At 36.0% G+C, this 16,264-nt stretch overlaps 1 protein-coding gene across 1 annotated transcript in view; it reads right to left on the bottom strand.

The window, feature by feature from the left end:
• Positions 1-5,350: 5,350 nt before the first annotated feature.
• The window catches only part of CDC73 (cell division cycle 73), a 125,964-nt gene continuing 115,050 nt past the window's right edge, over positions 5,351-16,264 (bottom strand). The window contains exons 16-17 of the mRNA XM_017498620.2: positions 10,282-10,423; positions 5,351-9,479 (exon numbers count right to left, since the gene is read on the bottom strand). Coding sequence (XP_017354109.1) covers positions 9,443-9,479; positions 10,282-10,423 — 179 coding nt within the window. The 3' untranslated portion in view covers positions 5,351-9,442. The remainder of the gene's footprint in view (positions 9,480-10,281; positions 10,424-16,264) is intronic.

Raw genomic sequence — 16,264 nt, forward strand, 5'->3', positions numbered from 1 at the left:
TTCTGTATTACTTATTTCCACCTGAGACACATTTATTCATTTACTTCTTTCCACCCAATGAGGGAACTACCTTTGCTTTCTTCACCCTGTATTCCCAGCAACTAAACTAGTATTTGTCACCGCAGGAAGTAACAATAAATATCTGAATGAAGCATCTGCCCAGGTGTGTCCCCACCCCCCACCCCCACCCCGTTGCTTGGAACCTATTAGAGAGCCCTTTCGAACTTGTTAAATCTCCCTGTAGTATTTAGTAATTGTGCCCTCCTGTATCTTGTGGTTTTTCTCTTTGTGGTTCTTCACTTATTCACATTAAATATTTTAGACTCCTCTTCTAGGCATTTTCATTTTTGAAATCTCCATGTCTTTGGGTTTTCACTTTCCCAGAGATAACTACTACATGATATTCCAGGCCACTAATTTAGTCCCCAAGAGTGGCCATGCCTCTCTTTTTGTACCACATTTTAATGTGGCTTAATTGATAGAAAATTTATTTACACTGACTGAATTTTCTCAGGTGCTTTTTCAAAATTAAAATTGTCAGCCATCTCCACCAGCAATTCTTTTTTACCATCCATTTCTTGTGTTCCTGCTTTCTGTAGGTACTATTTTCTTCAGGTTTCCTTATTCTTTTTTGTCCACTCACTCCTCCTTTGGCATAAATCAAACTGTGGGACACTCTGAGTGGAAACAAACTTGTGAGCAACAGAAGGCAGTTCACTTCTGTAGGCTGATTATCTACTAACCAGCAAGTTGCCACTCCTCATCACAGATGACAGGAAGAAAATCTCTTCCAATCTTTTTTTTCTTCTTCTATTTACTTGCCCTCCCACAGCCTCATGGGGAGATGTGGAATTGGGCCCACCACGCAGAAACCAAGCAGGTACTCCGAATCTAGTCTTCCTAGTACCATACATATGACCTGCAACGCTTTTCCTCTAAATCCATGTATCTTTGAAAGTGAGGCTCTTTCAGTTCAGATCCTTGCTGAAGGCTTCATAGCTGCCAGTCTATAGACCTTCATCTGGATTAAAGGAATAAACTCAAAGACAAGCTCTCCTTTCCATATTCTGGTAGAATCAAGGGACTGTATACACTCTTATTTGCCCAAAGGCTCCAGGCTCAAAGCAGCTGCTCTATTCAAGAGAGGGTAGTTGCCAAATGGAAACAAAGATTTGGGGGAGGGAATTTAAGATACATAATCAAACCATCTCCCTAGAACCTACTTAAAACGAAAGGTGTAACTAAAGAGGGTGGAAAAAAAATACAGGGTGACAAGATGAAAATACAAGAAAGAGAGGAAACAGTCACAGTGCAAGACGTATGACAGAGTAGGAGAGGTGTAGAAGAAATATACATGAATGGACAAGTCCCTGATGGGTGACAGGGTGTTTAAAACACCAGAATAGGAAGAAATAAGGAAAAGATATGACATGCATACAGGTTTGTGAGATACAGCATTACGAAGTCCACGGCTTCTGTTTCCTCTGTCATGAAAAGGTGAGGTCACTTCTCAGTGAAGACAGTGTAAAGCTGGATCATAACTAAGGAACCAGCAACGGAGTGAGTGAGAAGGAAAAATTCAAAATCAATTGCTAAAAAAGAAAAGGTAAACAACTTCACGCTAATATGGAAATGGATTCGGTAAGATTTAGATAAAGTTCAGAACAGCATCTAACCACCATGTAGTTCATTTCTACATCACTATGGGAAAAGAAAATTCATAACCTGCTAAGAATTCTCCCCCAAAACTCAGAACAAAGCAAACTGAGAAAATCAGCAGGCCATAGGAAAGTCAGAGAAAAATCCTCAAAAATGAAAATCTTTTCCTCCCACACCAAAATCTCCAGGGATTCCTTTTGGCCGGCAGCCCACCATTGGTAAGAGAGAACCACTCAGGATGTTCTCTCTTACCTTAGGAATTGGCTGCACATAGAACTGGGGAACTGAGCCCTACACTGGCACTTAATGAAACCTAAGAGGGCAGAGCTCAGATTTTCCAACAAAGGTTTTACCCTCTTTCAGTATCATTAAGCTATATAAGTAGCAAAGAATACAAGAACTAACCTCACATGGGAGCAAACTTAGAAAAGATTCAGAGGGTAGGAAGGCTGTCAAGTCTTGGTAAAAGCCCTCATAATCTGGGCTGATGGGACAAGCACATAAGTCTTTTTTAACAATTTGGATGTTGGAGAAAGGCACTGAAATGATCCATTATCTTTAACATTTTATTAGTTCATCTTTAAACAGATTTTCATCTTTAAATAGCTAACCAGTTTTTAAAGCATGGATCCTGTAAAGCTAGTGCCAACAGTTACCTTCTCCTTGTTGCCCTCTTTCTTCTCACTCCTATGCCTGTCAATCTCATTTCAACACTTACATGAATTGCAGCCCTACAGATCCTTGACTCCTCATTTTAAAGAATATGACCCCCTCTGCTACTTCCAAGGTCTTGACTTTTTCTCATCAATATCAGATCACCTCTGAAGTCTTGACTTCACACCTCCTACCTTTCAGGCTCACTTCATTGCTGTTATCAGTTCACAGGACAGCACCACTTTCTCACCATTCACCACCTCCCTATCATGTATTCCTTGAACAGCTTAGATTCCATGTTTCAGTACAATAATCACCTGGAAAATATCTTCAACTCCCTGGCTTGCTTCTACTTCCATCTAAATGGCTTAAAAATCTAAATGCAATTCTCACCTTTTTTTTTTTTGAGATGGAGTGTCACTCTTGTTGTCCAGACTGGAGTGCAATGGTGCAATCTTGGCTCACAACAACCTCCGCCTCCGGGTTGAAGTGATTCTCCTGCCTCAGCCTCCCAAGTAGCTGGGATTACAGGCATGCACCACTACACACGACTAATTTTGTGTGTTTAGTGGAGATGGGGTTTCTTCATGTCGGTCAGGCTGGTCTCGAACCCCCGACCTCAGGTGATCTGCCTGCCTCGGCCTCCCAAAGTGCTGGGATTACAGGCGTGAGCCACTGCACCCGGCCTTAACTGCAATTCTCTATACCTGAAATCAAGCAGCTAAATGTCACAGGAGAAAAAAAAAAAATCATACTAGGTTTGCCTAGCTTTGTTTTAAATTCAAGACAACCCCAGAACCATACAATGCTGTCCAAATTAGCATTTTCCTATTAAGCTGAAGTTTTATCCTCCTCAAATTCCCACATCAAACTGCTTTAGCCTTAAACTACTTTAATGCATCTCAATTCATTTCAACATCAGTGAACCTTACACTTCCTTTCTCTCCTAAGTAGTACGTTATGGAATAAAAATACATTATCTAAAAATACAAAAATTTTTAAACTCTGTTATAGTCAAGCCCACTATAAACATTAGTGATGCTCAATTGTGCTAAAACAACGGAATGAGCCACAAGGAAGTTCACTTGATCTCCCCCAAACATGAACACACACTGACTCGATAAACACTTTCAAACTATTCCATTTTAAAGAAAAACATTTATATTATTTGTCAATTTTAAAAAAGATAAATAGATGGCCATTTAGAGTATTAACATTGTAAACTCCATGAAGGCAGTTCTTCTGTGAGTATCCATTACCATATTTTATCAAAGTGAGTATGCTGTATAACCCAATGTTTTCACTTGTAATTTGTTGGCAAAATAATCACAGTCCAATAAAATATCCAAATGTAATAAAAAATCCCTCAAATGTCTTCTGCTTCACTGTAGTCTGAGCCCTATTTACATTAGTTATGTATTAGAAATCAGCATTCTCTAGATGAGAGTGAATTATAAGCTATAAATAATTCTATGTCAAAGGATCCACACAAGTAATTATGAGACAACTTCAACAATAAAGCCTTCTTCAGAGCTACTTTATAATGTTTTCTAGGGTCATTTAAGAAAATAAAGAGGAAAAATTCTTCCAATTCACCATAAATGCTGATCATTACATGATTAAATATAAAAGTACTCTTAAAAATGAGAGAAAAAAATGCTTATTTGGCAATGTGCTGTTATTTATATACTAGCACCTTTGAGCCTTAAAAAAAATTCAACAGCATTTACAATGCATGCTATATCTATTTTAGCTATGCCAATGCTCAACAAAAAGCAGATGATCAAAGGAACAGAATAGCAGAATGAAATACATATTCAGTGGGCACTTATGAATTGAACAAAAATTAAATTTGAATAGAAGCCCATTAAACTCATCATTAAAGAAATTTTGTTGCAGAAGATTCACAATTATCCTGATAGCACTGACATGATGATGCTGTTAATGCTCTGATTATATGAGTACAGTTTGTTTTCAAACTATAAAATGTTAAAATCAGAATGCTCAAACTGTAAAGGTAATGTAATTTACCAGGACATACTCTTAATTCTATTACAATAATAACATGGAAAATTTGACCATAATCAAACTGTAAGTTCAGCAGAGCATGAAGCTGGCTACCATTATGAACTATGATTGTATACATTATTTAACTCATTAACAGAAACTGTAAATGGCTTTAATTCATTAGTTTTCAAAGTGAACATTTATATTTCATTTATTCCTCAGAAAAAACACTATGCCTGACAAATCTCAATAATCTTTTCATGTAAAGATAACGTTTCAGCCCACAATACAGCTTCTAACTTCTTGGTATAAATGTTTCTGGGGGATTGAGGACAAAGGGAGAGTGGAAACGTCCCCAGTGCTCTTAACATAAAGTACGGCAACATGTTAATTTTATTAACAATTTAAAAAAGGCCCCAAATCAAACTGGAATTGAATGAGTAGAACAGGCCAGGCATGGTGGCTCACACCTCTAATCCCAGAATTTTGGGAGGCCAAGGTAGGCAGATCACCTGAGGTTAGGAGTTCAAAACCAGCCTGGCAAACATAGTGAAACCCCGTATCCACTAAAAATACAAACTTAAATGGGTGTGGTAGCGCACACCTGTAATCCCAGCTACTTGGGAGGCTGAGGCAGGAGAACCATCTGAAACCAGGAGGTGAAGCCTGCAGTAAGTTGAAATCACACCACTGCACTCCAGCCTGGGCAAGAGAGTAAGACTCCATCTCAAAAACAAACAACAAAAACAAAAAGAATGAGGAGAACATTTTATCACTTCACATGGCACCCAAAACTTAAACTCTAATCAAGAACCACTTTGAGAAATACCTCCAACTGGTAGTTAAAAATCACTTATAGTGCTTACTCCGTGTACATGAACTGCATTACTTACTAAGCACTGTAATCAAACTTAGAGGTTAAACAGCTTTCAGCAAATTTAAAGTAGATAGAAATGGGGAATTCAATGGCAAACAAAATCCTTGGACAGATCATTTGCTTAAATCTGACACAGCATCAACCCCAATTTCCGAATTTTGGCAATAAAAGTAGTTTTATTTTATTAGCTTTACTCATATAAAAATGCTTATGCTTTTCAGTAAATGGCACATATTTATAACTTCCAAGATGCCTTTATAAAGACTGCCTAAAATAATACACAGAAACCCAAAACACATAAAAATTCTGCAAGTATTATCTATTATGTACTTACTAAATGTTTATCTTTATACATCTATTATACATTCTCAAATTTTCGTTAGTTATTATCCCAACAGATATCAACAATGCTGGCATCAACATACTTCCAAATGTGGGAACAATATGCCAGAACACAGAGGACATGGCACTTCAAAATTCCTACTCGAATTCTTAAGTCAACTTCAGTCATTTCTCTGCTTTTTACTTCTAAAGCTAATACACTGTCATTAGAATAGCTGGGTGAACTCAAACACAAGTGAATAAATAGTAGAAATTCAGTTAAATAATATTAAGGCTAATGTAATTAAATTTTCATGTTGTACTTAAAAAAAAAAACAAAACACACAAAAAAACAGCAGCTGCCAACTTTTCAGTTGAGAACAAATTTCCATAGTTCTTATTTTATAAATTACTTCTCAGCATTCTATATGGACTTTAACCAGACAAACCAATAATTTCTTTATTAAGATTCTTTTTTTAAAAAAGTATGTGTATGTGAAGGGCTTTAATAAACTTCCAAAAAAATTAAAAATAAAAAATTTAAAAAAACTTCTCTATCTTACTCATAATTTTGCACTTAAGCAATTTCAAAACACAAAGTTTACAGCTACTTCCTAGGCCATTAACTTGACCAGCTTTTGTAACTGTTTTATTTGTAATGCTATAAAATACACTGCTAATATCAAAAAACTTTATATACTTTAGTGCAACAAATATTCTTCCCCCCACAAAAAAAAGAACAATGTAATAACTTTAAGTTTTGTTACAGTCACAAAAATTTTTATTTAGGAAAAATATTCCCTTCAATATTTATTAGATAATGAATCTTACTTAAATGAATAGTTTACTTTTACTTTTCTGTGCAGACCAATTTAAAAGTATGCCACTTTCCTTTCATAAGCAAATTGTTTTTGTCTCATTCTGCATGGCAGATCAAAAATTAACATTTCTTTCTGCCTTAAAAATTAGGAGATTTTCCTCATTATGAATTAGTTGTTTCTATATGGATTACTGTTGTGCTGCTAAAAACAAAAAGTTAGTAAAGGTTATGGACACATGGAGAAAAAAACAAGCTGTAATACTAGTTAATAATGAAATACATTAAACATTATTTAAATATTAAACAGTAAAATACTCCTTCTATATTAATAAATAATTAAAAATTGCATTTGTCAAGGGGAATACAGGCCAATACCACCAATAACAAGGATGGTCTAGTGCAAAGGGTGGCCACGAAACAACAACAACAAAACAAAAACCACACACACATACGGAAAAGGAAGAGGAGGAAACACATTTAATACTGGTATTGTTTCCAGTAACAAATTAAACCAGTGATTCTGAATCCTTCCTGGACACTCAAATTACCTGGAGAACTTCTAAAAAAAAACACTGATGACCAGGTCTCGTCTGAAATTACATAAAAATGGGAATGAAGATTCAGGCATGGGTGTTTTTTAAAACTCTCCAAATGATTCTAACATGCAGTCAGGGTTGAGAGCAACTGACTGAAACCTACATATTTCTTACTGTTCCCTGACTGAGAAGAATGTCCTGTAAATGTAGAAATAGAACTTTCCTTTACAGATTGGGCATACATGGGTATCTCCAGTTAGAAGTAACTTATGGGTAAGTTACTAATTTATACTTCATTTCCATTAAAGTATCTACTTATACCTCTCCTCATTCCCTGTAATTCTGTATTCTCAAACTCCAAAACCAAGCAGAGTCAAACTACATTTTTGTAATAAATTTGTTACACTGAAAATACATCATTCATGCATATAAGTATTTGCTGAATGCCTACTTTGTGCAAGGCACTGTGTTAAGTACTGCTATAGGACCATGTCATGGGAGAATGAATAGGGATTAGCTGAAAAATTTTGTTTTTTAGAATAAATGGCTAAAAAATAATGGAATGAAATTAATTCCATGGACGTAAATAAGAAACTAAATTGTCAAAGAGAAAAAACACAGTGCTTATATTAAAGATCTGATTTTAAGACAGATGATCATCGCGTACTTGTCCTTTCCTAATGTTCCTTTACAGTTTTTCCATAAGCCTTTGAATATACATAAGGCAAATTCCAAATAGAAAAATAAACCTCATTCAAAGTAGATGTTCCTAATTTTAACCATATTCTGTATTAAGTAAAGTTCATTAATAAGTACAAATACCAAAAATCTTTATGGGAAGGTAGTTCATATTGACTTGTAGTAGTCTTGACAAGTAATCTTACATACAAACATCACAGATTCTGGTCCTTGACTATTTCAACATGAAGAAAGTTTACACAACACGTAATTTATTCCGGAAACAGATCTATATGCTAAGAAAGCCTAATGTGAACAAATTTGAATTTTCTTTTATCTTTAAGGAAAGAAGACACTAAAAAGGGAGGAAAATAGGGGTAGCATCTATTCAAACCTTGTAAGTATGCTAAAATCTAGTAATTTAAAATGCCAACTGTTCTCTTCTGAACAGCCTTGTAGATACCATATGAATAAATATCTTTTCTAGTTACTAGTGGTATGGACTTTGCGATTACTTAAAAAATAAATAATTTCTTCTCATTTTTGTGACAGTGTTAAATTTCATTAAGAAGCTTGATAATGTCAGCTTAACACCTAGGAAAGGGCTAAATGTTTACCAACAATATGTTAACCCAGGAGAGAACTGCTGGGAATAAAAATGAAGAAAAAAATGACCTAAGACTGTGATCAGCAAAAATTCTGATGGCAAAAACAATTTGGGAAAGTAAAGCTTTCTAGTTGCTTTTAAGTAAAAAGAGTGAAATCAGGATTCAAGGAAAATGGTCACTTGTACCTTGGATGTAACATTTTGTCTAAAGTAGAGAAATAGTAAAATATTTTACTAAGTTAAAATATAGGTTTTATATTTTATACCATATTTAATACACACATAAAAATACCAGTGTTTTTCTCTTGTTTCTTTTCAATTAAGCAAATGTGTTCTTTGGTGTCTGGGAGTTTATCAATATTTAGGGATAATGGAAGATAAGAACTCCAAGACTGACAAGCCTAAACCTAAAACAGAAGACTCAAAAATCCTATACCATAAAAATTAGAATCAAAGATAGACTAAAGAGAAAAGGAGCTTAAAGTCATACCGCAATAGGGCTGATACATATTCCTTCCCCAAATCATACTGTGGCTCCCAAAATAAAAAATACTACAGCCTATTACGGTTTTAATCTGTGTTTTGAAATTTTTTTCAAACGGAAAGATATCACAGATAGAAACACATCATTCTAAGTTTCAAAAATCACCAAAGTCAGTGAGAAGAATGTACATTCATTAAATGTAATCACTTGTAAGTAAGGAAATCTTGAAAAGGCTGAACAGTTCAATCAAATTGAAGAGTTGTTCTTGATTTTTCATTATTCTTTTTAAATAAAGATTTAAGTGTAGATATAGTGTGCATACAGGTTGACATTTTGATTCATTCAAAATGGTCACATCCCTTTGCTTGGTTTTGGATGTTCCAGAGGCTAAAATTTAATACCATTCATAACACAGTATTTTCAGTAAAAAGAATTATAGAGCAATGAAAAATCAGAAGCAAGATGGCTCAGAGAGCCTTCTAATCTCTAAATATACACACATTTATAACCTGCATTTATTTTCTAAAGAAACAAATTTTAAGTAATGCTAATTTAACCAATGGAGAAAAAACTTCTATCAAAATATACAATTTCCATTACAGACTAGAAGGCTAATATTAAAAAAATATTTGTAAGCCAAAAAGTTTGCTTAGATGGATGACAGGCATCACCTCCTTGAAGCACAGAGCATCAAATAAGGTTATATAAAAGATCAATCTGTGACCTTCTTCATCTTTAAGTTCTTGATAAATTCATAAAGCTTGAGTCTCAATTTCCAGAAACAGAGGAGCCAAATAATTCAGAATCGCAAGTGGGATTTATGCTTTACCATGTACCTGAAAAAAAAAGTATGATGGTAGGTTATAATGACTATAGGAGTTTCAGAATTTTTAGAATAACGCATGTAAAAATAAGTTGACATTTCTTAAATCAACAGAATGAAATGTTTTCTAGAAAACTGAAAATATAAGGACTTCTGGAATAAGCTAGAAATAACACTCCTCTTAAGTAATATAATCTAAAAGCTTCTAGCTAAAATAATATGCATTTTTCACATCTATTGTGAGAGACTTACACCAAGATGTTACAGATTCTAAGGAGAACACCTCAAAGAGAATGGATTCAGTGGTACTTACTGTGAACATACACTGTTCTTAAATCTGCCAATTACAAAACTGTTATTAAAGGGTTGTATCAACACTATACTAGTAATTAAAATAAATTTAAAAATTTCATTTCTTTCCATGAACTATGTGTAACACAAATGAATCCAGAATCAGAGATCTTTCAGTACTTGCAAAAACATAGGGCCCTTAATCCAAAGTTTCTTGGATAGATAATAAGGTTCAAAAAGGTCACACAGATAATTAGAGATTACAAAACCAAGACTAAAGTCTAAGTCTTCTGACTCAATTTAGTGTTCCCTCTATCAGGCTATTAACTCTCCAACTCTTTCTAAAGTAATTATGCAATAAAATTTTGTTGTAAAAATTATTTACTAAAGATGAGCATCAAATTAATGTTGAAAGAAGCAAATTAGGGAATAAGATTCACAACTTTATGGAACTTAAAATTTAATTGAGGAGACAGAAAAATTACAATAAACCAAAGATAAACACATTTTAGAAAAAAAATTACCTGTCCAATGTTTCCCAAAATCGTAAGAACACTGGTCTATCCAAATGACGTTTGTGATAGCTAAGTTCTAATACTGTTACATCCCACTTCTGAACATTCGGATCCAGACGAACTTCATCATACTTCAGATGGAACGCTTTAACTACAGTGAGGGTGGAGAGAAGAAAGAATTTTTCACTCAAAATATAAACAAAATTATAAAAACACTTTACAGGAAATTTTTTTAAAAATCCAAATCCAATTAATATCTGGAATGAATTCAAGACATTAAACTGAAGCCTAAAAAATAAAAGAAAAAAACTTCCACCAACTGAAGCCATAGCATAACCAAAGTGATTTTTAAAAAATATTATATTTAAAAATATTTTATTTAAGAATTTATTAAGCTAGTTTATTAAGCTAGAAGAAAAACAATTTCTTCAATAGAACAGAAGATATGTGGGTGGCTAGAAATAAATGGGGAATGAAAACTAACAAAATTTGGTAAGAAACGATGAAGAAAAAAAACTGCTAGGAATTTTGGTGGTGTTTTTGGTAGCTACTATAAATGGGACTGCCTTCTTGATTTTTCAGCCAGTTCACTGTTCATGTACCGTAATGCTAGTGGTTTCTGTATGATGATTCTGTATCCTGCAACTTAATTCATTTACCAGTTTTAAGAGTTTTTTGGTAAAGTCTTCAGGTTTTTCTAAATCTCGGATCATGGCATCTGCAAACAAGAATAATTTAACTTCGACAGTCTTCAACAAATGATGCAGAGGAAACTGTGTATCTATATACAGAAGAATGAAATTAGATTGCTATCTCTCACCTCATACAAAATCAACTCAAGACCTAAATGTAAGACCCAAAATTATAAAATGACTAGCAGAAAAGACAGAGGAAACACTTCAGAACACTGGTCTGAGGGAAGGCTTTATGAATAAAAGCATTGGCAACAAAGGCAAAAATAAACGAGATATATCAAACTAAAAAGCTTCTACACAGTAAAAGAAACAATAGAGTGAAAAGACAACCTAAAGAATGGGAGAAAATATTTGCAAACTACTAAACTGACAGTGGATAAGTACCCAGAATATACAAGAAACTTAAAAATTTCAACAGCATAAAAGTAATCAGATTTTATAATGTGCAAATAATCTGAACAGACATTTCTCAAAAGATGACATAAAAATAGTCAACAAATGTATGAAAGTATGCTCAATGTCAGGAATCATCAGGGAAATGAAAATCAGAACCACAGTGAGGTATCATCTCACTCCAACTGGGCTGGCTATGACAAAAAAGACAAAAAATAATAAATGCTCCAGAGCATGTTGAGAAAGGGCAACTCCTATACATTGTTGGTGGGAATATAAACTAGTAGAGCCACTATGTAGAATAGTTTAGAAGTTCCTCAAAAAACTACCAAGAGAGCCGGGTGTGGTGGCTCACATCTATAATCCCAGCACTCTGGGAGGCTGAGGCGGGCAGATCACGAGGTCAAGAGATTTGAGACCATCCCGGCCAACATGATAAAACCCCATCTCTAACAAAAACACACACAAAAAAATTAGCCAGTTGTGGTGGTGCATGCCTGTAGTCGCAGCTACTCGAGAGGCTGAGGCAAGTGAATTGCCTGAAACTGGAAAATGGAAGTTGCAGTGAGCCGGGATAGCACCACTGCACTCCAGCCTGGCGACAGAGGGAGACTCTGTCTCAAAAAACAAACAAGCAAACAAAAAACACTACCAATAGAACTACCATATGATTCAGCCATCTCATTACTGGGTATTTATTCAAATGAAAGGAAATGAGCATACTGAAGAGACTTCTGCACTCCCATGTTTAATGCGTACTATTCACAACAGCAAAGATATGGAATCAACCTAAGTGTCCAAAAACAGATAAACGGATAACAAAATGTGGCTTATATGTACACGATAAAATACTATTCAGCATTAAAAAAATGAAATCCTGTCATTTGTGGCAACATGGATGAAAATGGAGAACGTTATGTTAAGTGAAACAAGCCAGAAACAGAAAGTTAAACATCGTAAGTTCTCACTTACATGTGGAAGTTAAAAAAGAGTTGATCTTAAAGAAGTAAAAAATGGAACAGAAATAGTGGCTGGGAAGAGTAGATGGGAGGGAGGAATAGGGAGAGATTTTTTAAAGCATACAAAATTACAGCTGGATAGAAGAAATAAGTCACTACAGGACGACTACAGTTAACAATAATATATAGTTTCAAATAGAAAGAGGATACTGACTATTCCCAAAGAATGATAAACATTTGAGATGACAGCTATACTAATTACAATAATCTTATCACCATACATTATATATATCAAAACATCACTATGTATCCCATAAATATGTACAATTATATAGCTATTTAAAAAATTAAACTAAAAAACTGTAATCAAAGATAAATCTAACATTTATTGTCTACTACATATCATGCACCAAAGAGAGACACAGTGACCAAGACAAAGTCTCCACCCTAAGAAAGTTTATATTGTAAGAGTCAACAGTTTAACAGATAAATATACAATATTCAGATAGCATAAATGCTACTGAAGAAAAATAAAGCAGAATAAGGACATAATACATGTGTGGGAGGTTTCTGTCAACAGTATTCAGAGAAGAGTTCTCGAGGAGATTACCTAGAAGTAGATAATTGAAAAAACAAGTTGTGCAAAGATCTGGGAGAGGAAGATTTTAGGCAGAAGGAACAGCTGACACAAAGGTCCCAAGATGGAAGTAAGCACAGAATAACCTATGTTAATGAATAATACTTTTAAAATTTTACACTTGCAATTTTTGTTTGAGACAGGATCTCACTATGTTGTCCAGGGCCTCAAACTCCTGAGCTCAAGTGACCCTCCTGGCCCAGTCTCCCCAGCAGCTGGGACTACAGGCACACACCATCACAATCAGCTTCAGTTTACCCTTTTTGGTAGGCAATGGCCTATATACACATTCTCAGCTACAGCCTAAGAAACCTGAATTTTACTCCAAATTTGACAGTAAGCCACTGGAGAGTCTATAGGAAGAAGGTGAAATTGTCATTTTTAAAACACAACTCTGGATTGTTGGGCAGGTGATACATTCTAAAGCAAAACTTCCCAACTGGTATGTACCAAAAACAGGTAACAGACAGGTTGTAAAATGAGTTACAATCTTTTTCTCTCCTTAATAATCCAGTTGATTCACTCCAGCTAGTTTACCATTATATCTGAAGTCCCTTTATTATCAAGGGAGCTTTTGTTTTGCATGTGCACGTACAAATATTAAGCTTTTTCCCCCCCAGTGTTTTACTTTTTCGCTAGCATAAGATTATGATCAGTATCATCACCTGGTATTAGGGGCTCTAAAGAGAAAACAATTGACTTTTAAAGTTTCTTTCTAATAGCTACTTTATGGATTGCTTGTTTCATATTGCTTGCTGGCATACTAGCTTTTGAACTAATCAAGATTCAATTCTTGATAAATATTTAAAATGAATAATTTGTGCCCAGAAAAATTAACTTATTTCTAATCTATTTGCTTTTATAAATAAAAGTATCTTCATCAGACATAAATTATTCATTTTGAATCAAACAAATTCATTAAAGGGGCTACATGTTACAGGGTTCAAAAAACTTTCAAAGTAGTATTCATATGTATAAAATAAATTTGTCAAAAAATTTTCAAAAACTCATGTATTCAATGTAAATTAACATTTTAATTCTTTCCATTCTGCTTACTACACGTGTTGCTTTTCTAACTTGTTTAATTATTTGCTATAAATCATTCTTCAGAATACATGTGTTACATTTTTTTAAATTATCAAACTGAAGCCATAAAGGTCTAGTCTTAATAATTTAACAGATTTCAACTTTATTGATATTTATTTTTCCATCAGAATAGACAACTTTTAAAGCTGGGATACTAGAGTCCAAAAAGTATAAGTCACTAATTTTTAAAACATATAAAGTTTCACACATAAGACAAAATACTGTATTTGCATGAAGCAATGATGCCAAACTTATGCCAACATATCATAAAAAAATCTTTCTTAATTCAGAAAAAGTATGAAAAATTTTTAAGCCTCTGGAAGTTAAAAACAGAAGAAATACAGTTCTTTTATAAGAAGCCAGTTTTATGGTGGCACAATGAATTACAATCGCGAAAATATTTCACGCAACTCAGAACTGCCTGTTACTGCAAACTTCAAGAATGCTACCAACATTTTTTGAGGGGGATACAACACAGCAAGAGAGATAGAAAAGGTGCCCTTTTAAATAGTATTTAGATATACTGATGGCATGACAAATGATAAAGGAATAATACAGAAGATTGTTAAATAAAAATATTTTTTCAATGGTAGCTGGCAATAATTTGAAGAAATTTATCGTTAAAAACATCGAGAGGGGCTTCAAGATACCTAACTAGAGGCATCTGGCACCTGCATCCTCCAGAAAGAAGAACCACGGTTCTGTAATTTACCAGGAGGATAAAAGCAGCAAATAAAAAGAATCAGTGAGTAGATAATCACATTTTGAATAGATAAGCTAAGAAAGTACACTGGAGTTCAACAGATAGGTGAGAGGAAACACCTCAGGCAAGGAAGGAGACGGGAAAGGGAAGCCAGGATGGACTCACCAGTGGGATAAGGGTGAGAAGTCCCTAATGGTCCAAATTCCCACCTCAGACTCCTAGCCAAGGGAGAGTCACACGACCCTGGGGGTGCTGACACCAACAGAGAAGGCTGCCTGGAGATCACAAGATGCTCCAGAGAGGAAGCTCATGCTTGGGTCCTACATATCCCCTAAGCCCTAAGCAGCTGCAGCACAGCACCATTCTGAGGCTCAGAGCCCACCATACTACATCCTACGCTGGGGCCTAACAGACCCTAGGTTGGGAGGGGGGAAGCACCTGAGGACAACATCCCCCTGCCCCCCGCTGCGAATCTGCAGACAATGATGAGACCTAAGTGAAAGTTACTGGCGGTGACCCCACAATCCCAACAGCTGAGTATTGAAAAACACCTTGAGGACGGATTCCCCAAATCATAGTCACCAGGTGGCGGAAGCTCACCTGCCCCAGATGCCTGCCTACTGGCCGGTGCCACTAAAAACAATGCTGCCCTTTCCAGCAGCAGGCCCCAAGTGCTGGTAGCAGTCTGCCAAGGCCCTGAAGAGCACCCCACCCCTACCTGTGACCTGGAGGCCTGGCCAGCTTGGCTGGGCTCTGTTCCTCCCCATCTGCTGGCCCAGCAGTGCCTGAGCACACATTTGGGAGCCTGAGGGTAGCCCTGCAACATCCTCCACGGTTGGCACGTGAGCACTTCTCCCAGAGGCAGAAGATAGGCCCACCCAGCCTGCCACTACCACCACAGCTGTTACTCACCTGCACATACCACCTGTGGGCCTGGGCACCATCCTGACCAGCCCATCAAAGCCACAGTCAGCAACAGCGTGGACCTCTGGGGAGCCAGAGGGTTGCCCTTTCACTGCTACTTCCATTGCCCACTAGCCAGGAACCTGACCTGCTCACCCTCCAGGCTAGCCACTGCCACTGCTAGCACCGAAGATGATGCCTGGACCCACCAGCACAGGTGCCAGCATACGTGGCCTTGGGACTCAAAGAGAGGCAGGTTCAGCCCACTGCTGCCACCACTGGGGCCTGAGGACTAGCCCACCTGATGTCACTGTCGCTAGCAAAACTTCCCCACAGCCTCCACTAACAACCATACCCTAAGCCACTGAGGAAACCACAAACACTACTGACGCTGTTTATAGGTAAATAAATTATATGGCCAGTACCAAGAATCAAGGCCAAAGTGCCCCATCCAATCAAAATCATAGGTACATCTTCAGAAAAAGTCCTCCACTAAAAAAGCAAATTCAAAAAACTGCAAGAAGATCAATGTTTACACCAGATATGTAGATATAAACAGAGGACACAAGAAAACAGAAAAAGTAAGAAATTATGATACCTGTCCCCCTACCCCGCC

Source organism: Cebus imitator, unplaced genomic scaffold (assembly GCF_001604975.1).
Source record: "Cebus imitator isolate Cc_AM_T3 unplaced genomic scaffold, Cebus_imitator-1.0 Scaffold247, whole genome shotgun sequence".
Lineage (NCBI taxonomy): Eukaryota > Metazoa > Chordata > Mammalia > Primates > Cebidae > Cebus > Cebus imitator.